A 22,363-nucleotide genomic window follows, 5' to 3' on the forward strand; every position below is an offset into this window, starting at 1 on the left:
TGAGGGTATGGGATGCAACCAACTGCATATTGTGGCATGCGTTGGATAAATGATGCCTGTCATCTGCACTCTGAGGTCATACTTAGGTCATTAGAGAGACTGGCAGAAAAGGTTGAGAAGACCCATGTTGTGCATGCAGTTTCAATGAAGCTAACAATTTGCTGCATTGTCCTCATTGGTTTTGAGTTGAATGGAATGACTGAACCAGAGACTTCGAAGATTCTGTGAAAAGCTAGGCTGAGACTTTCCATCTTGTGCCATAGGTTTGAAAACTGTACGGTCCCTCCATATGAGTCAGGTGTGCACTACACATCAGAGGCTGCTACTCAGGTAGCTGACGGTGCGTGGGTTTACACAAGGGTTTCTTAGATTAGGCAATTCTCACCAATCCCCATAATGGTAGCTGTAGGAAACCCAAAGCATCAGTGTAAGATCAAAAGAAATTCCTCCCATAGATAAGATATTAAAATCTTGATGGTAAACTGCCAAAGCATTTGCAACAAAGTACCAGAGTTTGAAGCGCTCATGAAAAGCAGTCAAGCTCACATATTACTAGGTACAGAAAGCTTGTTGAAACCTAAAATTGATAGCAGTGAGGTTTTTGGGGAAAATTCAAGTGTATATCAAAAGGATAGGCAAAAAGGAAATTGAGGTGGTGTATTTGCTGCAGTAGACAAGTAACTCGAATCCACCGAGATAGAAACTGAAGCTGCATGCTAGATTGTTTGGGGACGATTCAGTATCGGGGGTATATCAAAAGGATAGGCAAAAAGGAAATTGAGGTGGTGTATTTGCTGCAGTAGACAAGTAACTCGAATCCACCGAGATAGAAACTGAAGCTGCATGTTAGATTGTTGGGGACGATTCAGTATCGGGGGTGGGCATAAAACGATAACTGAATCCTTCTATCACACATCAGTGGAGACGTTAATCATCCAACAATTAATTAGGAAAATTACTGTTCTGTTAGTGAAGAGCATGATAAGACATCCTGTAGGAAAAAACAGATTGCTACATATCATAAAGAAGACACAAGTTGCAAACAGGTACAATTGAAAGACACCTACATAAAACTTTCAGTCACAGCCTTCATCAATAAAAGAGAGACACACACCATTCACACATGCAAGCAAGCACACCTCAGGCACACATGACCCTTTGGCACCTTGGGCCAGAATGCAAATATCATGTGATATGGAAGCAGCAATCTGGAGGGGACAGGGAAGGGGAAGGGATAGTAGTGGGGAGAGAGATGAATGCTGTCTGGTGGAGTGTGCAGGGACTAGATTGCCAACAGGTGCAGCATCAGGAGGTTGTGGGCAGGGAGGTGGGGAATAAAGGAGCAAAAATGGAGAGGAGCGTGGAAAGATGGGCGGATGTGGTAGCAGAGGGCTGCAAATAAAGAGGTTGGGAGATGAGAATGGGAAGGAGATGGCTGGACAGAAGGGGTGGGAGCCGGTTGTGTGGAGGTTGTGGGTACAGTATGTTACTGTAGGCTGAGGCTGGGATGATTACGGGAGTGGAGAACATATTATAACGATAACTCCCATCTGCACAGTTCAGAAAAGCTAGTGGTGGAGGGAGGGATCCAGATGACTAAGGTAGTGAAGCAGCCATTGAAATTAAATATGTTATGTTCATCAGCATGTTGTGCCACAGTGTGATCCACTTTGCTCTTGGCCACAGTCTGGCAGTGGCTGGTCATCTTGGTGAACAGCTGGTTGGTAGACATACCAATATAAAAAGCTGTGAGGGGACACTCCTTTTTGGCTGGTTCTTGGGGGTGGTTGGAGAACTGGGGGTGTGAGGGTAAAATGGTGTGGGAGATCTGTTTGCAGACTAGGTCTGGGTGATAGTGCCTGTCTATGAAGGCCTTGATGAGACCTGCAGCATACTGAGCAAGAGAGTTTTTGTCACTGCAGATATGCCATCCGGTATGTTAAGTATCTTTTAATTGTGCCTGTCTGCAAGTTAACATGTCTTCTTCACAGCAAGTAGCAATCTTTCTTTTCCTACATGCTGATATTGATACCTGGAGTTTCCATTGTCTGATAAGACATCCTGTGGAACATTACTAATTGCCTTCTCTCAAAACTACCTAGAACAGATAATTGGGAACCCCACTCATGATGGAAATACATTGGATGTGATGGCAACAAATATCCTGATCTCTTTGATGATGTCCACATCGCAACTAGTATCAGTGACCATGATGTGGTTGAGGCAGCAATGGTTACCAAAGTACAAAGGACAACTAAAAGAAGCCGAAAGATATATATATTCAGTAAACTATATAAAAAATCAGTAGTGTCGTATCTTAATGTGGAACTTGAAACTTCCAGCACAGGGCAGGAGCATGTAGAGGAACTATGGCTCAAGTTTAAAGGAATAGTTAACCATGCACTGGATAGAAATGTACCCACAACAACACTTAATAATGGGAGGGATGCTCCATGGAATACAGTTATTTCAAAGAAAATTCTAAAGAAACAGAAACTATTGCGAAATAGGTGTAAAAACCAAGTACAGGATTATAGATAGAGAAATGCTCAATGAAAAGTGTTTGGCTGTCAAGAGAGCAATGTTGATGCCTTCAATGACTACCATAGCAGAATATTATCAAATGATATTTCACAAAACCCAAATAAATTCTGGTCATATGCAAAGGCTGTTAGTGGTACCAAAATTAGTTTCCAGTTTCTAGTGAATGAGACAGGAACTAAAACAGAGGGTAGCAAATCAAAAGCTACAATGCTTAATTCTGTTTTTAAATGTTTCTTTACAAAGAAAAACACAGGAGAATTGCCTCGATTTAATCCTCATGGCACTGAGTAGATCAATGAAATAAGAGGTCAGAGGTGTTGAGAAACAGCAGAAATAATTAAAATTGAACAAATCTCCAGAACCTGATGGAATCCCTGTCAGTTTGTATACTGAATTTTAAGCTGAGTTAGCCCCTCTTCTACATTAATCTATCATGTATGAGACAGGCGAAATACCCTCAGACTTCAAGAAGAATATAATAATTCCAATCCCAAAGAAAGCAGGTGTTGACAGATGTGAAAATTACCAAACTATCAGTTTAATAAGTCACAGCTGCAAAATACTAATGCGAATTCTTTACAGACAAATGGAAAAACTGGTAGAAGCGGACCTCGGGGAAGATCAGTTTGGATTCCGTAGAAATGTTGGAACACATGAGGCAATACTAACCTTAAGACTTACCTTAGAAGAAAGATTAAGAAAAGTCAAACCTACGTTTCTAGCATTTGTAGACTTAAAGAAAGCTTTTGACAATGTTAACTGGAATACTCTCTTTCAAATTCTGAAGGTGGCAGGGGTAAAATACAGGGAGCGAAAGGCTATTTACAATTTGTACAGAAACCAGATGGCAGTTATAAGAGTCGAGGGGCATGAAAGGGAAGCAGTGGTTGGGAAAGGAGTGAGACAGGGTTGTAGCCTGTCCCCGATGTTATTCAATCTGTATATTGAGCAAGCAGTAAAGGAAACAAAAGAAAAATTCGGAGTAGGTATTAAAATTCATGGAGAAGAAGTAAAAACTTTGAGGTTCGCCGATGACATTGTAATTCTGTCAGAGACAGCAAAGGACTTGGAAGAGCAGTTGAACGGAATGGACAGTGTCTTGAAAGGAGGATATAAGATGAACATCAACAAAAGCAAAACGAGTATAATGGAATGTAGTCAAATTAAATCAGGTGATGCTGAGGGAATTAGATTAGGAAATGAGACACTTAAAGTAGTAAAGGAGTTTTGCTATTTAGGGAGCAAAATAACTGATGATGGTCGAAGTAGAGAGGATATAAAATGTAGACTGGCAATGGGGAAGGAAAGCGTTTCTGAAGAAGAGAGAATTGTTAACATCGAGTATAGATTTAAGCGTCAGGAAGTCGTTTCTGAAAGTATTTGTATGGAGTGTAGCCATGTATGGAAGTGAAACATGGACGATAACTAGTTTGGACAAGAAGAGAATAGAAGCTTTCAAAATGTGGTGCTACAGAAGAATGCTGAAGATAAGGTGGGTAGATCACGTAACTAATGAGGAGGTATTGAATAGAATTGGGGAGAAGAGAAGTTTGTGGCACAACTTGACTAGAAGAAGGGATCGGTTGGTAGGACATGTTTTGAGGCATCAAGGGATCACAAATTTATCATTGGAGGGCAGCGTGGAGGGTAAAAATCGTAGAGGGAGACCAACAGATGAATACACTAAGCAGATTCAGAAGGATGTAGGTTGCAGTAGGTACTGGGAGATGAGGGAGCCTGCACAGGATAGAGTAGCATGGAGAGCTGCATCAAACCAGTCTCAGGACTGAAGACCACAACAACAACAACAACAACAACAGATCCCTTGAACAAATAACTGGGTCCAAGTCTTGGAAAAAAGCACAGATCACGTCTACCTATAAGAAGATTTTTGTAATTTTGACTGGTAAGAACTGATAGACTAACAAAAACGGATTTCTGTGGTCTGGGAGCTAACAAGTGAATTAAAATACATTCCCCTAATTACAGAAGGCAAAAATATGTCATTAGTTTCAGTTTTCTGATATTATTTTATTTCAAAGTTTTTTACCAATCAAGCAGTAATCACCTTGCACAACAATGAAGTTATTTTTGTTGTTTTGCTAAATATATGTGGCTTTTATTAATCTTTTCCGCAGATGCAGTCAATTTATAAGAAATGAAGTGTTTCATTCCACACTGCTGGCTAGTTTCAACTGTTAACTGGATTTCAAGTGCTCATTTTTCATCTTCTGGCACATATAGCATTATACCATAATAAAGAACCAAACATGAGACAGTACAGTACTGGTGCTCCAAGAAAATTTGCATCCCGAAAAGCGGCCTACTTCATTGTGGATCTGCACATATGAATGTGCCCTTTAAATCAAATTATATGTTTTAGTTTGGTTTACGAAATTACTATATTCTTGGAGTATCCTCTGATCTCTTATTTCTTTTATGATGTCATGTAAGATCTCTTAATGTTATATGTCTACGAACATACGGGCTTCCTATGTCATTGTAGCTGCCGACGCGCAGTACCGCGTGTTTTCTGGTGCTCTCTGGCAACTGTTGAAACGCAGCCATGTCTAAGAGGTTGTGGGAAAATATTGCAAATGGTTCTTTGAAAAGCATTACTTTCAAAGGAAATTTCCTTTCACACAAGATGAATTACATTAGTGTGAGAATGTGCAATGAATTTCTTAAATCACAGGGCATTTGACTCTCATTTAAAACTGAACACTTTGAGGACCAGCCACTTAGAATAATTTTGAGCCCAGAAGACCAGGCATTAATGCCATTGTTTAAAATTTTACTAGTACAGCTGTGTGACATATGTTAAATGTGAAAATGACCAATATTGTATACGAAAGCTCAGCTTTTCTTGTAGTTTATTAATCTTCAAGACCAATATTATACATGAAAGCTTAGGTTTTCTTGTAGCTACACTATGTATATTAATTTAAACTATTAACTTTTCCTATTTGTATGTTCATGCTACTTAACAGTAATGTTTCCATTGGCTGACTACATCATGTGTCCTATGCTCTTATATCTGCTGTCATTATGAGATCACATGACATGAGCTATGATTAGCTTACAAAAGCGCATTGTAGTCTCTAATTCAATGCTTTGGAAAATAATGTGCTGTGTTTGGTGGAATTCGAATTTATACTTTCGTGATATGAAAATATAGAGTATACACGTTGCAGCGCATCGAAAATCTTTCCAAAATGTGTTTTTCTTCCCCTTGTTGAGTTTCGTTTTCCAAAGTGCCGAGAAGCTCTATGCTGGTGTGTAAAATCTTTACCATTCAAAGAACGGATATTTTTACAGCTCTGGAGATAAGTATACTGTCGCTTATCGCGGAAAAAGTGTAGTTTCACCTTGGAAGAAGTGTACTTTCATGTGGGAAAAAGTGCTTGTTTAACTGGGAGATCTGGGAATCCCCCCCCCCCCCCCAGTCCACATGTACACCCTGTATCTTGGGTGTAGAGTCACTGTCAGATGTAGAAGTAACTTTGGGTGTGCTCCAGGGAAGTGTGTTTGGACCCTTGCTGTTCATGTTGTATATTAATGACCTTGTCAACAATGTTAATGGCAACCTCAGACTTTTTGCAGACAATGGAGTTATCTTCAATGAACTACAGCCCAAAAGAAGCTGCATACATTTCAGTCAGATGTTAGTAAGATTTCAAAGTGGTACAAAGATTGGCAGCTTGTTTTAAATGTTGAGAAATGTAAAACTGCACTCTTCACAAAATGATAAAAACATAGTACCTTATGACTGTAATATCAATGAGTAACAGTTGGAATTAGCCAACTTATACAAATACCATTTTTTGTCTGATCGGTTGAGAGTGTACAGAGACCCTCTGAACTGGGAAACTCTTTAAGATAGATATAAACTGTCATGAGAAAGTCTGTTAAGAAAGTTTCCAGAACTGGCTTTAAATGACTGGTGCAACAGGACATACCCCCTGCCATGCACCTGACAGTGGTCTGTGGTGTATAGATGTAGATATCGATGTAGAACGTCACAGTAATCTATTGCAGAAATGCCTCTGAAAATTTCTTTGCACATGTTTGTGCAAACTCTTCACATGGTAGTTGCTGTCTAGTATCCATTTCAGTGTTTCAGACTGAAGTTAAGAAGGTGACATGAAATATTATGTCTCATCATCATAATCAGCAGCAGCAGTAATACACAAAATTTATAATACTGTAATAAAATTCATTATTAAAAAAGCCATGCAATATTTTTTTGCATTCTTTGATCCTTCCCTAATTGAACATAAAACTCAGCGCATTTCTCATTTTTTCTTTACAGGAATGATTTTGAAAGTGAAGCACATATTTTAGCACGGCTTAAAGATCGTAACATTGTGCAACTACTAGGTGCCAGTCTCACCACTGAGCCACCATGTCTTGTATTTGAGTACTCTTCCTGTGGAGACCTGAATCAATTTCTACAGGAGCATGTTGCTGACACATCGCTGCCTCGTACCACCAAGACATTGAGGTAAGATAAGGGCATGCATATAATTTTTATGTAACCATAAAAGGAAACTTTAATTTTTAAGTAAATGTTGCTTAAAGGAAATATCTTGAATAGATATACATAATTCACTTTTGCAGTTTTTGTAACAGATTATGGGCCAGCTATCTAGTCTTAAAGTGACTTAGATAAACTACAGTGATCTATAGTGTAAATAAGCTGCAGTGTATTGGAAAATATTTGCAACACAAGTAGGGGTCACAAACTTTCAGAGGGAGGAATAGCTTGGAGTATTCCTCACTCATACTGCCTTTCTTACATGGTTTCTCTGTCATTTTTATGCTTTCAGAAATATGTAGAAATTTCAAAGATAATAATGAATAGATAGTCGCATTAATCCCTGTCACTTTTATACTTATTTGTATGTTCTGTTTCTTTCATCAACAAATAATTTAATATGACACACCTAATATTTTCTGTATCACTTGTACACCTATATCCTCATGCATATGCAGTGTGGTTATTGATGCAGTTAAGATAATGTACATCTTTTTAACTCTGATAATCTAGACACAATACAGCAGAAAACATGAGTGTTACAGTGTGTGAGAAAGCTGGTATCAGACTGTCCCAAAGAAAGTCATCCTCAGACAAAAAACACTTTTCACTTATCGGTAGTCACCCCAGGCCCCCCTGCGGAGCACGGCGGAGAGGTTATTCGGAGGCCCTATGGAGGTGCATAGGAGACTGGCTGCAGCAAGATGTAGTAACCCTCATGCCAGAGGTGCAGTTGAATATGGGTCCGGCTCTGGAGATGGGAGGCACATCAGCTTGTCTCAGTTCAGACGGAGCACTGTCATCATTTTTGTGCACTGAGGGGAGGCCTGAGGGAGCATTGTCTTGGGGCAATGTGGGAGGCAGTGCCTTGGGGAAGTCTCCCAGGGTCCAAGCATGTGCAATGATACTGTTCAAGGTTTGGCATTGGCCAAGATGCCCATAGTACTGGTGCCACTTGCGAGCAATCTATGAGGTCTCGTAGGGGGTTCAAGAGCCGCATGTACGAAATCATCCCATAACATGCCCAAGTCCTTATTAAGGAACATGTGTGGAGTGCTGTGATGCTTAGGTGGTGGTGTTTGAAGGTTAGAGATGTGCTCGTACATGCTCGACCAGGACGGATTGTGCGTCTTGAGAGGGAGGTGGGATGCCATCCACAAACTTTGCAGGCAGGGTTAGTGACTCACTGTACAGGGTTTCTGTGAGTGATGCATTCAGGCCCTCCCTGTGCTCTCCATATACAGTTAGAAGTACCCAGGGAAGTGCCTCAGGCCAGAGACTACCACGGCACATGAGCACAGTCTTGAGTGACCAGTGCCAGCATTCGACCAGGCCATTGCTGTGCAGGTGGCAGGGCATGGTGTGGAACTTCGACACACCACACAGAGCACACAGCCAGTCAAACATGTTAGACTGTCCATCGCCAGGGACGAAGGACATCCAAATCAGGAGATCCACATGTTGATGACATGCAGGCAACAGTGTCAACCATGATGTCCTCCAGTGGAACTACCTCAACCCATCAGGTGCCCCGGCCCATTGCAGACAGTATGTATTTGAAACCTTTGGACAGAGCGAGTGGGCCATAAGATGGATGTGGACATGCCTGCCAGCCTTTCTACGTTGGCGGGGAGTGAAAACCCTTGCCCATGTGCAGTAGTCGGCAGTCATGCTTGACTCCCGACCAGACATAACTTTTGGTTACCAATGTGTTGGTTGCTCTTATGCTCAGGTGGGCCAAGTTGTGTAAGAAATTGAAGATGCCACATCACAGTTTGGTCGAGATGACTGGTCGGACCCTACATGCTGATGTGTCGCAGGGCACAGGAGTCATCGATCAGGTCCTAAAGGTCAATAGGAGCAGTGATTATATTGATCCATGAGAGGTAGTCTGCCACCATGTTCTCTACCCTGCAGGTGTTTAGTGCATCTGTGGAATACTGGCTGATGAGGTCAATGTGGCAAAACCTGCATGGAGGGAGATCCTGAGATGAGTTGCGAATGGTATCAGCAAGTGAAGGGACACCCTTTGATATTGGCATGGACGTATTTGATCGAATCATAAACTGCTAAAAGTTGTTGATCAAATACTGACCACTTGCACTGAGAAGTTGTCAGTTTTTTCAAGAGGAACTGGAGTGGTTGTGTCGTATCACCCATATGCTGCTGTACCACAATGCGGATGGGGACACTTGTGCTTCTGGGATGGGGTGGGCAAGGATAATGGCCTCGAAAAGTGCGGACTTCAGATTGTTGAATGCGTCAGTCAGGTCATTTGTCCAAGGGAGATGCCATTTGTCTGACGCGTCCTTCCCATCAGTGCATCAGTCAAAGGTATCTGTATGGGAACTATGTGGGGGAGGTGTTAGTGATAAAAATTGACCATGTCTACAGAGCATCTTCTGGGAGGGGCAGGATGAGAATGAGCTTGTCCCAGTCAACCATCAGCCGAAACAGTGTAACCCAGAAAAGTGATGGTGGTGCTACTAAGCTGTGGCTTTTCATGTTTCATCTTGACACTGTTTGATTCCAAGGCCACATGAACTTGTTTAAGGGGCTGATGATGCTTGCTGACAGATGATGATAACATGAGAATATTGTTGAGGTCTGCATACCAAAGGAGAAAGTTAAACAACACTGAGTCAATAAAATGTCACATTTGTGCAGCATTTTTAACACCACATGGCATGAATAGATATTCAAAGACACCAAACAATGTAATGATAGCAATCTTAGATATGTCATGTGGGTGCTTGGAAATTTGGTGGTATGACTTATGGTGCTGAGCTCTGAAAACACTCGGGCACCATGTAGCAACTGTGTGAAGTCTTGGATGTGGAGAATAGGGTAGTTAAATAGGCTAGTTATCGATGACCGTATGAGAATTTAGGGTTCTGTAATCACCGCACATAAGGAACATACCACCTTTCTTTAAACCGAGCGAGTGGCTCAGTGGTAGCACACTGGACTCGCATTCGGGAGGACGACGGTTCAATCCCGTCTCCAGCCATCCTGATTTAGGTTTTCCGTGATTTCCCTAAATCGTTTCAGGCAAATGCCGGGATGGTTCCTTTGAAAGGGCACGGCCGATTTCCTTCTCAATCCTTCCCTAACCCGAGCTTGCGCTCCGTCTCTAATGACCTCGTAGTCGACGGGACGTTAAACACTAACCACCACCACCACCACCTTTCTTTAACACGAGATTTACTGGCATGCACCAGTTGCTGCCCGAGGACCGTAGGATACTTGTGTTGAGTGAGTCTTTGACTCTTTAGCATAGCATAGCTTGAACGTGTTGAGGTGTTATGTTGAACTGAAGCCCCCTCTGTGGTATTTATTTTATGACAGTTGCCACTGGTGATGATGCCTAAGCAGCAGATGAGGTGGGAGGGGGTGTCAGGTGACATGAGCTGGGGGTCACTGGTAGCTGATCAAACACAGCATTGACAGGAGGCGGATTGTTGGTGTGCGGGAGGTGGGATTGGGTTCGCCAGTGGTGCAAGTGATGTGTCAGCTGATATCAAGAGATCACAGGCAAGGTGCTCTGCGACAGCAGGTGCTGAGTGTGATGGCACACTAGCAGCAAGGACAATGTTGCAGTTGCTATGCGTGTCATGTGGAAGCAGGTGCGGTTACTGGGCCTCATGTAGTGGTGTCTGTGTAGTTGCTGTGTATGGAGGGAGTGATGTGTCAGCCCAGATTGCAAATGTCATGGCAAGATCGTGCTCAGAAGCCCAGGTGTCGGTACAGAGGCAACAGAAATCTCCAATACACGTGACAGTTCATGGGAGAGCAGCTCCAAGTTTTGTGCACAGAAGGCTGCGGCCTGAGAGCGCTTTTACGAGAGATTGGAGAGTGTGATTATGATCTGAGAGCATTGCATGAGGGTTGCCAGTTGCAGTGCTGAAGGTACAGGCATTGGGTGCAGTATGTGGCAGTTGTCACAGGAGATCAAAGCACCTGTAGAATGGTGAAGTACGATGGCCTGAAGGTCAGGCAAGAGGTCATAGTGGTGGAGGAAGTCCAACCTTATGGCAGGTTCATCGATTTCTGCCACATACAAAGCCCATGGAAAAAACTTATTGTGAGAAAGGCAGAGTGATAACCTGATGCAGCTGTGAATGGCGATATGTGACCTGTTTGCAACAGCGAGAGGTAACGAAGCTGTAGAGGGATCAATAGGCATTGCTGTGGATGGGGTGATGCTGACATCTGCTCCTGTGTCCACAAGGAAGTGGAGGCCAGGTGTGATGTCATGCACATAGAGAAAGTGAGTGTGTGCCTGAGGCAGACGCTGTACGACCTGGGTTGGAGGTGCCATGTAGCATCGAGGCGGGACATTGAACGTAAACGTGCCTGTTGTTGGCATTTGGGTGACTGCAAGGAGGCCTGCTGTCACGAGCAGCAGCACCAAATGTTGCTTGAAACCAACAGTACAAATAAGTAGGGTGGGGATGCAGTGTGGATGGGCTGGGCCGTTGCTGAGTGCTCTTGTGCCGGTAGGGTGTGGCTTCAGTTGAAGTTGGTCTACATTGGGTTGTTGATGCTGGCAGTGCAGGCTGGAGGGCACTAGGCAGCAGTGGCATATCAAAAGCTGACTGGCCCAGGCAGGAAAGGCTGCAGCCACCGTGTAGGGGAGAGGATACTGCGGAGTGTGCTGCCCCCACCACGGTGGTCAGTGATGATGCTGAAGGCATGTGTTCCCTGTGTTGAATAATAGTGAATGCTTGGTCAGTGAAATGGAGGTGTGACTTTAGAGGGGCCATGATATGTGAGAACAATTGCAGCTGTAGCTCGTAAGGAAGTTTGACTAGCCACAGGGTCCAGAGAGTGAAGTCGGGCATAACTTCACTTTCGAATTGGGAGGTGCCGCCAGAGCTGGGACGGCATGCACTTGCCCAATAGCTCATCGTGAATAATGTGGTGTATGGCTTCCATGGGATGATGAGAGAGGCGCTTGATGAAGTAATTTTAGCCAACATATATTTGCAGTCCTTAGTTGGTGCAAGCAGGAGATCATTGACAAGGTTGATGTAGTCATGCAGATGACTGATTAAGCAAATTAACTTCATGCCATCAACTGAGATACCATTGAAATCAAGAATATTGTCCAGTAGGGCAAACTACACTGTAGGATTATCTTTTTGCAAGGCTGGCACTTTAAGAAACCTCAGAGGGAAAGTATTACAAAAGGGCAAGGAAGCAGCTGACATGCACTGAGGCAGGGGAGCCATATCAGCCTGTGGTGTGAAATCATGACTGAGTGATACAGGATTGTTATCAAACCGGTGACTCAAGCAGCAAAAGTCTGGCCTGGCTTGTAATTGGTTGCATATTGAAGTCCGATAATGTCCAGAACGGGTGCGATCCAAACAGATGCGCTGGCAACGGGGGCATTGCAGGAGAAGCATGCACAGTCAGAGCAGGGGTGGCGTAGTCCATAACAGCAGGGCCAAGCATGTGGGCAGCAGCAGCAAGCTGAGCAAGTGTAGACAAGGCAGTGACGCCGTAGTCAGAGCCAGCAAGTTGGCACGCAAGGTGTGAGAGCAAAGGTGTCTGGCATGACAGAAATGACCAGTGTCACCAAAAATCCATGTGGGTGAGAGGTGAGAAGCACAGCAAGTGTGAGTGTGGAGGCATCTGGTGTGGCATTAGCGACAGGCATCTCTGAAAATCTGTGTGGGTGGGAAGTGAGATCCACAGGGGTGCAGGTGTGTGACGCAATGGAGAGAACTGATGTTGCCGCTAAAGCGGGTGGCAGAACCAACATGGAAGAGGCGAAATGTGATACCTGGTGAACATGCAGGCGGACCAACATGGCCGAGGCAACTGTCATCACCGAGTAAGCATGCGAAAATAAAACCATGTGACAGGAGTCCATCGTGGCGGGGGGGGTGGGGGCATTGTGTGTGGATTGTGAGAACAGTGCAGAATGAGGAGCCAAGTGGAATGAGGCAGCATGCTGAGGACTCACCAAATGGGCCATTTAGCTCCAATCTTGTCCATGGGCCAGTGATACAGAGTAGAACAGCGTGGTGACACCCTTTACAAGGATAAGGTCAATGAGCAGGCTGCTCTGCATGTTGTGGTCGGCAGCAGGGGAGATTGGCCTTATTGTGCTGGGTGAAGCTTGCTTGGTGGCATCAGAAACTGTCGAAATGAAGTAACGTAGTTCCACCTTAGCAGTGAGTGACGAGATAGATATGATAGCAGATTCACAGTCACTGTAGGCATGGAGAAGTCAGAACATGAAGGACTAATATGGTCCATGTTGCCGGCGATCAATGGGAACCAAAGCATATGAAATGAAGGTCATAAACACTCACAGTTTTTTAATGTTACTAACAGTTCTCAGGGTCATCACTGTGGTTATTAACACAGTTAAGGCAACATTGGTCGCTAATAACACATGTTTTGATGGAAATACATTTATTAGACACTGAATAACTAGACACAATACAACAGAAAATATGAGTGTTACAGCAGGAGGGAAAGCCAGGCACTGGACTGGCCCAAAGAAAGTCATTAATAGATAAAACACACTTTTTACTTATCAATAGTTGTCACAAGAGCAAATGCAACTATACATCACATGATTATTGTTAATTCATACCTCTGTTATTCACTGCCATTTTCATTCTATTTGTGAATTAATCGAGAGGTTGTTTATGCCACAATACATATACTATGATCAGTACCTTGTTCCTCTAGCTCTTTTCAGAGATACAAGATTGAGATAATATAATTATTTTATAGCCTGCCTTGGTTACTCATTGCCAAAAGACATCAAGCCTTGTTTTACAAAAGAACATTATCTTTTTGTGTAATTTCTTGCAGCATTTTCCTAACACTTTTCTTCTGAGTGAACTGGCAAGTTGCATCACTAGCAGTTTATTTCTGTGTTCTTTCAATCTGCTTTGTGGATATGAATATACCAAACACATGAAAATGTCATTCTGAAGTCTTCTGTGTGGTGTCCAAGTAGATATGCTGCCTTCTAGGATTTTCTCACTAAATTAAAGTCATCCTTTCATCATGTCTACAAATGATTTTTTGCATTTTTAGTGCCACATACTGGTAACTTCATGTTTTGATTTCTAGGCGAGCAACAAGAAAAAATATGTTTTTGAAATAGCAGAGACTTGTGTTTATATCAGTGAAGTTTTGTTTTTATTGTGTATATGCCGAGTAGTAATGTACATAAATTGTCAGTTTGGTCTGTAGAGTGGTCCTGTGTACATAACTCTTTCAAGCCATTGAGTTGTGTGTGTTTTGTTCATAAATGAGAATGGATGAATAACCATTGGTGAATGAATGACAAAACAAAGAACCATGATATTCCAAAGTTTGTGAAGATTTATGTGGAGTCTGCCATGCTATCTTCAAGAGTTAAGAAATGAGTGGATTCAAAAGGACAATTACTTCTCTTAAAGTGGATCCACATGGAGGACACCACAATCTTCTACCATACATGAAAATATAGAGGAAGTACACAATACGGTATTGGAGAATCAGTAAGTAAAATGAGATAGATGAAACCACAGGCATATAACAAGGAAGAGTCTAGTAAATTTTAGATGATTAATGTTGCTAATAATAAACTACACAATCCAGTCACATTAACATGGCCACCATCTATGTTTGACGTCAATGTGCAATAACCTCTCACAAACGGTAGGTGACTGCACTAGCAGTGGAGGGAATATAAAACATGTTGGGAGATGCAGCAAACAGAGCAGTTGTTATAGCAAAGCAGAAATTGAACGATTTATCTTATGTCCAAAAGGGCATGATCTTTGGCTTTTAGGCCAAGGGTGGAAGCATTTCCGAAAGAGCTAAGTTTGTAAAATGCTCTTGTGCCACAGTGGTTAAAATATAACATGCATGGCAAAATGGTGCTATCCAAAACTGACTCCAAGGCAACTGTAGTGCACCATGAGCCCTAATGACAGGGGTGAATAACGGCTGTGATGTGTATGGGTGAACAGAAGTGCAACAGTTTGGCAAGTGACCACCCAGATGAACCAAAGAGCTGCATATTGTGTTAGTGTTTGGAGACTTAAAGATTTTGTCTTGTCACTCTTAAACAACATTGTTGAAACATTAGTCATTGTTAACTGAAGAGTAGGATTTGCCAATTCCCTCGATCAGGCGATACAGTGTAGTGAAACTTGTAGGTGACTGTCTTCCATCTGTAAGCCCTGTGAAAATAATCTATAATTTCTGCAAATATGTCATATACATTGCAAAAGACACTGTGTGTGTGTGTGTGTGTGTGTGTGTGTTTGTATGTGAGTGTGTGTGTAGAGAGCAATGTGCTGCTGCTGTTTGTTGATGTCTTCAGTCTCAAAACTGGTTTTATGCAGCTCTCCATGTTAGTGTGTACCGTGCAGGTCTCTTCTTCTTTGCATAACTACCGCAAGTTAACACATCCTTTTCAGCCTACTGTTTGTATCCAAGCAATGGTCTTCCTCAACAATTTTTTCCTCGCAAACATCCTCACATTACCAAATGTTTGTTTCTTGATGCCTGCCCCCTTATTTTGGCAAAATGTGCCTTAAACTTCTCTTCTCATTGATTTCATTCAGTACCTCTTCATTACATACTCAATCAACCAATTTAATATTCAAACTTTTCTGTAATACAAGGTTTCAAGGGTTTCTATTGTCTTCTTGAATGTACCATTTGGTGGTGGAATCTGCTATTGTTATTACATCCTAATCTGATGATGTAGTAGTGTATTGTATGCTGGTGTAATAATATACTAGTGTGATGATAATATGTTTCTGAAATTGTACTGGTACCTCATCTGTTCCATTGACTCTCAACCAGAGATCAAATTATCTTCCAACTTCTTATACCACCCATTGATTTCTGTAGCTCTATTCTGTATTGTGGCAATTTGTGTGAGCATTAATTATTCAATGGTCTGTCAAATTCTTAATGCATTACTAGAGTACCTATTTCTTCCAGGTCTTCTATCACTCTATGGAACCCTTCTCCAGCAAAGAAACATTAATATGTGTCTGCTGTCTCTTTGCCCTTTCTTATGCTTTCAACTGAGACTTCCTAAATGCATTTCACATACTTCACCTTTACTTTTTATTTTTCCTTTAAATGAATTAACTCTTTCTGTATGTAAAGTGAGGCTTTCCAGTGCCAATATCTTTTCTAGTTGCATTACATTCTGATTAATGTATCTTTATGTCTTCCAACTGCTGTATTATATAGGGTGTTCAAGAAAAAAAAGTGTTGTGTACTTGAGAGATGGTAGTACTCATTGGAACAAGAAAAAATATGTCTAATAAATGCATAGTTGCTGAGATAAGTCCAATAAAAATGAGTTCAGAAATGCTATTTTCTGTGATACATATGTTTACAGGAGGTGTTCAATGTAGTGTCCATTCATGACAATACACCTCTCTGCCCTCCGGCATAAGGAATGACACACTCTTTGAAGTACACTTAGTTTTTGTTGTAACTGATGGCACACATTGAATATGCAATCCTGTAGGATTATACTCAGTTGTTGTTGTACCTACTGCCATACATTGAAGACATGACCCTGTAGTGTCTGTACATTATTGGCTGGTATAGCATAGGTTAATTCCTTCAAGTGTCCCCATAATCAAAAGTCTTGGCAGTTGAGTTCTGGGGAGCGAGCAGGTCAAGATCTCAAACAATCCAGTGGTCCTGCATTGTCTGTTTGAGATCTTTGCGCACATTGTGATGAATGTGTGCTGGTGTTCCATCAAGCATGAACCACATTTGTATCTGTTGCTGCAATGGCACAACCTCCACCAAGGTAGGCAACATACTAATGAGAAAGTCCAGATAATACAACACTGCTGATGTTCCTAATTTAAACTAGAGGTATGTGATGCTGTAAATATGATTCCCAATTACCAAATCGTGAATACGCCCGAACTAAAAATTTATCACCATAATGTGCAATCCCTGCTTAAAAAGATCGATGAAATTAACGTTCTATTAACACATGAGCTTAATGATATCTCAGTGTTATGCATTTCTGAGCACTGGCTTAACCCAGAATTAATCCAGAATACGAAAATAAACAAATTTGTCTTGGCTGCTTACTACTGCAGGAAAAACAGCAAGCAGGGTGGGGTAGCAATTTACACAAAGGATAATGTATATTTTATTACACTACCTGACTTAACTATGGCAAATGTCGAAAAGGATTATGAAATTGCAGCTATAAAAATTACTCAGTTCAACCTGGTTATTGCTACAGTTTACCGATCACCGTCCGGGAATTCTGAACTTTTCTTAAACAAAATGGAGTCATTGCTAAATAAAGTAAATAAAATGGATTGTGGATTGATAATCTGTGGTGACTTCAATATTGACTTCCTCATGAATAGTGGAAATAGGGAGACTATTTTGAACCTTGCAACGTCCTACAATTTAAAGGCTGAAGTAAAAGCAGCTACCCGAGTATCAGAAACTTGCCAAACAGCTCTTGATCAGTTTCTAGTCAAGAAGAGTTTACACAACACCTCACTAAAAATTTTCAATGCAGGTTTTAGTGATCATCTTGCTCAAATATTAAGCATAAAAGTACAAGGCAGTATTATTAACAACATGTCTTTCAGAACAGCATATCGAAGTTATAATCAGCATAATGTGAACTACTTCAACAACTTATTACAGAAAGAAAAATGGCTAGGAGTGTACAAAATTAACAATATAAATGAAAAATTCAAGACTTTCATTGATACATTAACCCATTTCTTTGAACTTGCATTCCCACTGAAAACATTAACCATATGGGGAAACTCTAGAACAAACAGCTGGATCACAAAGGGAATAAGGGTTTCATGCCAGAAGAAAAGACTACTTCATGAAATATGTAACTCAAAAAATTCTTCACCTGTAGTACACGCATACTATAAAAAATACTCCAAAATATTAAGAAAAGTAATAAAAGCAGCAAAAATAATGCATAATGATGAAATCATTTATAATTCAGCTAATAAATCAAAGGCTATGTGGACTGTTATAAAAAAAGAATTTGGAGAACACAGACAATCTTGGAAAAATATAATACTCTCACATAAAAATAAAAAAGTAACAAACCCCTTAGAAGTAACAACTTTTTCACAGGTGTTGCTGAAAATATGTTACAATCAAACTTTAAGAGCACCCAGGCAAATGAATATAAAATAAGTGCATGTAGAGGATCAATGTACATCAGTTCTGTTTCACAAGATGAAATAGCTAAAGCAATAAAAGAACTAAAAAATTCCAAATCGGCAGGTATTGATGGTATACCTGCAACAATGTTAAAGAAGAGCGCATCAAACCTAATTGAAGTACTCACACATTTATGCGACTGCTCACTTCAGGCAGGCACTTTCCCTGATGTGTTGAAAACATCAAAAGTTATTCCTGTACATAAAAAAGGGGATAAAGACAATGTAAATTGTAGTGGACTGTTAAGGCAGCCAGTCCACAGTGAAGTAGCCGAAAGGGCACGCGTCAACTCACGCCGTCTGGCGTTAAGTCTGGAACAGGATACGTGATGAATGTGATAAAGAAAAGAACGTAGCTACTAGAACACTTAACTTTTATATCGTCCTTTGGTATACAGCATTCTTGATGATACAAGTGAGACTATCTTGAGATACATGCAATGGTACCAATGGCGCCTTGCTAGGTCGTAGCCATGGACTTAGCTGAAGGTTATTCTAACTGTCTCTCGGCAAATGAGAGAAAGGCTTCGTACGTGTAGTCGCTAGCAATGTCGTCCGTACAACTGGGGCGAGTGCTAGTAAGTCTCTCGAGACCTGCCTTGTGGTGGCGCTCGGTCTGCGATCCTGACAGTGGCGACACGCGGGTCCGACATGTACTAATGGACCGCGGCTGATTTAAGCTACCACCTAGCAAGGGTGGTGTCTGGCGGTGACACCACATTCCTCCCCCGCAAATCGGCGAACGGTCGTGTTATAAGGCTTCCGCCTGCCGTGGGGAGGACCCCATGTTGACGTATGCGATGAGGTGGGGGGCCTAACAACAGGCGAGGCTGTGCCACCCGCACCCGGCCATTCGGTCCGAGGGGAGCTAGGAAACGCCTGAAAACCTAGTCCAGGGTGCACGTCAACATGCGGTGTATGCGCCCGTAATGAGACAGGAGGGGCCGAAGGGTCGACCTCCATTGCGTCGGGGGATCCGACGCGCGATGACGACATCTGGCCCGGAGCGGGCAAAAGTTCCATGGCGAAGGACATCTGGTCACGGGAAGCGATCGGCGGCGCGTGGCCCAGGGAGGCGCCAGGCGGCTGCAGCGAAGCGTCCACTGCGGGCGGCGCCGGCGGGAGAACAGGCGGCGGCGGCAGCGCGCGTCGCCATGGGGCAAAATGGAAGGCATCGTCGGTAACACCTGGGGATGAGGCGAGCCAGTAGATGGGTCCCCAGGGCGCTGACCAGACGGCACCGTTGCTGAAAGCAGACGGGGAGCGGCAGAACTCAGGCAACGACCGAGGCGCAGCTGATTGAGATGCCAACGCACCTCACCAGAGGCCCCCAAAACCAAATACATCGCGCGGCCGAGGCAGCGAAGAATGCGCCCTGCGAGCCAACGCCGTGAACCTCGATAGTTGCGATAGAAGACAACGTCGCCAGGAGCAAAAGCAGGAGTCTGCCGCTGCACAGGAACCTGATGCGGCGGATGCAGCAAAGACATCAAGGTTCGATGAGGACGACCGTGGAGCAACTCAGCCGGCGAGCGACCATCGCGGGGCTGAGAGCGATACGAGGACAAAAAGAGCAATAACGCGTCCTCCCGAGAATGCGACTCTTTCAACTTCAACATCTGTGACTTGAAAGTCCGGACCAATCGTTCAGCGGCACCGTTTGACTGAGGCGAAAACGGCGCGGATGTCAGATGTTGAATACCGTTGGCCTTGCAGAATAACTGAAATTCTGCGGACATGAATTGTGGGCCATTGTCGGATACAATAGTCTGCGGAAGACCTTCAATGCAAAAGATAGCGGACAACGCTTGGATGGTGGCCGAAGACGTCGTGGAAGACATCCGGACAACAAATGGAAAATTACTGAAGGAATCGACAACAACCAACCATCGCGCATTCCAGAATGGACCAGCAAAATCTATGTGCAAGCGTTGCCAAGGGGAAGTGGCTTTCGGCCATGCAAAGAATTTCCGCGGTGGTGCGGATTGTTGTTCGGCACACGCCATGCAAGAAGAGCACAGATTCGTAATCGCAGCATCGATTCCGAACCAAGTACAGTGCTGACGAGCAAGTTGTTTCGTGCGCACTATACCCCAATGTTCTTGGTGAAGGAGCCGTAAGACAGAGGACTGTAACGAACGTGGGACCACGACTCTGGACTGGTCATTATCAGAACGCAACAACAAAACACCACGTCGTACAAAAAGTCTCTCCTTGTGAGCAAAAAATCGGCTAACCAACGGATCCTCGATCTGTGACTTCGACAAGGGCCATTGCGTAGCAACAAAATGCAAAACAGTAGCAAGGACAGGGTCAGCAGCTGTGGCTGTAGCTACACAACGAAAATCAATCGGAAACGATTTGACCACGTTATCTGTTTCCGCACCAATGAACATGCAAGCAAGTTCGGAAGAATCGAATGCTTTATCCTCAGCAACAGGCAAACGGGACAACGCATCAGCGTTGCCGTGCTTAGCAGTTGACCGATACAAGATATCGTAGCGGTTGGCGACCTCAGAACGCAATGCGTAGGGAACATTGCGCGCTCGGAAAAAGTGTGGTTGCGCGTTGACTTTCTGTTCCAAATGTGCTTCATAGTTCGTAGCGCAACCAAGGCCCGGTGCAAAAATGTCTGCAAAGTCGTCACATAGACTAGAAACACTGGCTGAAGGCACAGTCTGATTCACTGAGAGGACCTGATTGACGATAGACAAGTTAAACAATGGAAATAAATCTAAACCAAACAAGTTCACTGCCGAAGAAGAACAAAGAACGTAAAAAGACACAAGTTTTGTTTGTCCCTTGTATGTTGCAAGAAGAGTGCACTGTCCTAATACAGGGATAGCTTGTCCGGAATAACTCGTGAGCTGAACATTTGCTGCACGCAACGGAGGTGCGCCCAGTTGTTTGTACGTGGCGTGATTGAGCAATGAAACTGCAGCTTCGGTATCGAGCTGGAACGGTATCACTTGTCCGGCGAAGTCCAAATCGACAAAAAGTTTATTGTCCTGCTGACGACAAGAGTGACTGTTTTGTGCAACTTGAACAGACACTGGTACAGAATCACGTGCGACGTGATGGGACTTCCGTCGACGTCGACGCACACTTTTTGTGGGACGAACACAGTCACTGTTAGCGAGAGGAACACTGGACGGGGTGGAATTAACTACATGAATGTCCATGGGCGAAGGTTCACGAGCCCGATTGTCCTTGGTTCGATTCCGGCGCGAAGCAAAGGGCCTGGAATGGTTGTGATTGTCTGATCTGAGCTTTTTCTGGCAAACACTTTGAACATGTCCTTTCTTATGACAGTAAAAGCAAATAGCTTGGCGTGACGGGCAATTCTCACGCGAATGTCTAGTTGCACACCGCGGGCATGATTTCACTGCATTTGCTTGCTTTCGCGGGACACGTGGCGGTGCGGACGTGCGCGAAGGCTGTTTACAGGTCCGCGCAGCGCGCCCGGCAGGCCGGTTAATGCGACACACAGCTGGCGAAGTTTCAAATGATTCCTGAGCAAAGTCAAGTGTGTCTTGCCTATCTAATATGTCTATCACTTGCTGAAGGGAGGGATTTACTGGTTTCAAAATCTGTTCCCTTATGCGAACATCAGAAACGTTCTGTGCTATTGCATCACGCACCATAGTATCTGAATAAGGGAGGCCACAGTCACATTCAAATGCACACTCCCTAGTAAGTTCTTGCAAAGTTGCAACCCACTCCCGATTAGTTTGACCGGCCGTACGTTTGGTACGGAAGAACGTATACCGTTTGGCAATGACATTTACTGTTTCCTTGAAATAGGCATCTAAAGCAGACAAAATTTCTCCGTATGACAGAGTTGCTACGTCGCGCCGGGGAAACAATTTCACTATCACACGGTAGGTGGACACACCTACACACGAAAGCAAAAACGGCTGCCGCTCATTACCTTGAATTCTGTAGGCGGCGAGATGAAATCCAAATTGTCTGGACCATTCAGTCCACGTTTCTTGGGTTGAATCAAAATTACGGAAGGACGGTGCAACTGCGTTTTGTGGCTGCGGTAGCGATGAAGCGGCGGCGG

General features: G+C 43.3%; 1 protein-coding gene across 3 annotated transcripts in view; it reads left to right on the plus strand.

The window, feature by feature from the left end:
• The window catches only part of LOC126248524 (discoidin domain-containing receptor 2-like), an 891,455-nt gene that overhangs the window by 816,786 nt on the left and 52,306 nt on the right, over positions 1-22,363 (plus strand). For all 3 annotated transcript variants that reach the window (XM_049949580.1, XM_049949588.1, XM_049949595.1), the window contains exon 14: positions 6,857-7,048. In XM_049949580.1, the coding sequence (XP_049805537.1) occupies positions 6,857-7,048 (192 nt within the window). The remainder of the gene's footprint in view (positions 1-6,856; positions 7,049-22,363) is intronic.

Source organism: Schistocerca nitens, chromosome 1 (assembly GCF_023898315.1).
Source record: "Schistocerca nitens isolate TAMUIC-IGC-003100 chromosome 1, iqSchNite1.1, whole genome shotgun sequence".
Taxonomy (NCBI): Eukaryota; Metazoa; Arthropoda; class Insecta; order Orthoptera; family Acrididae; genus Schistocerca; species Schistocerca nitens.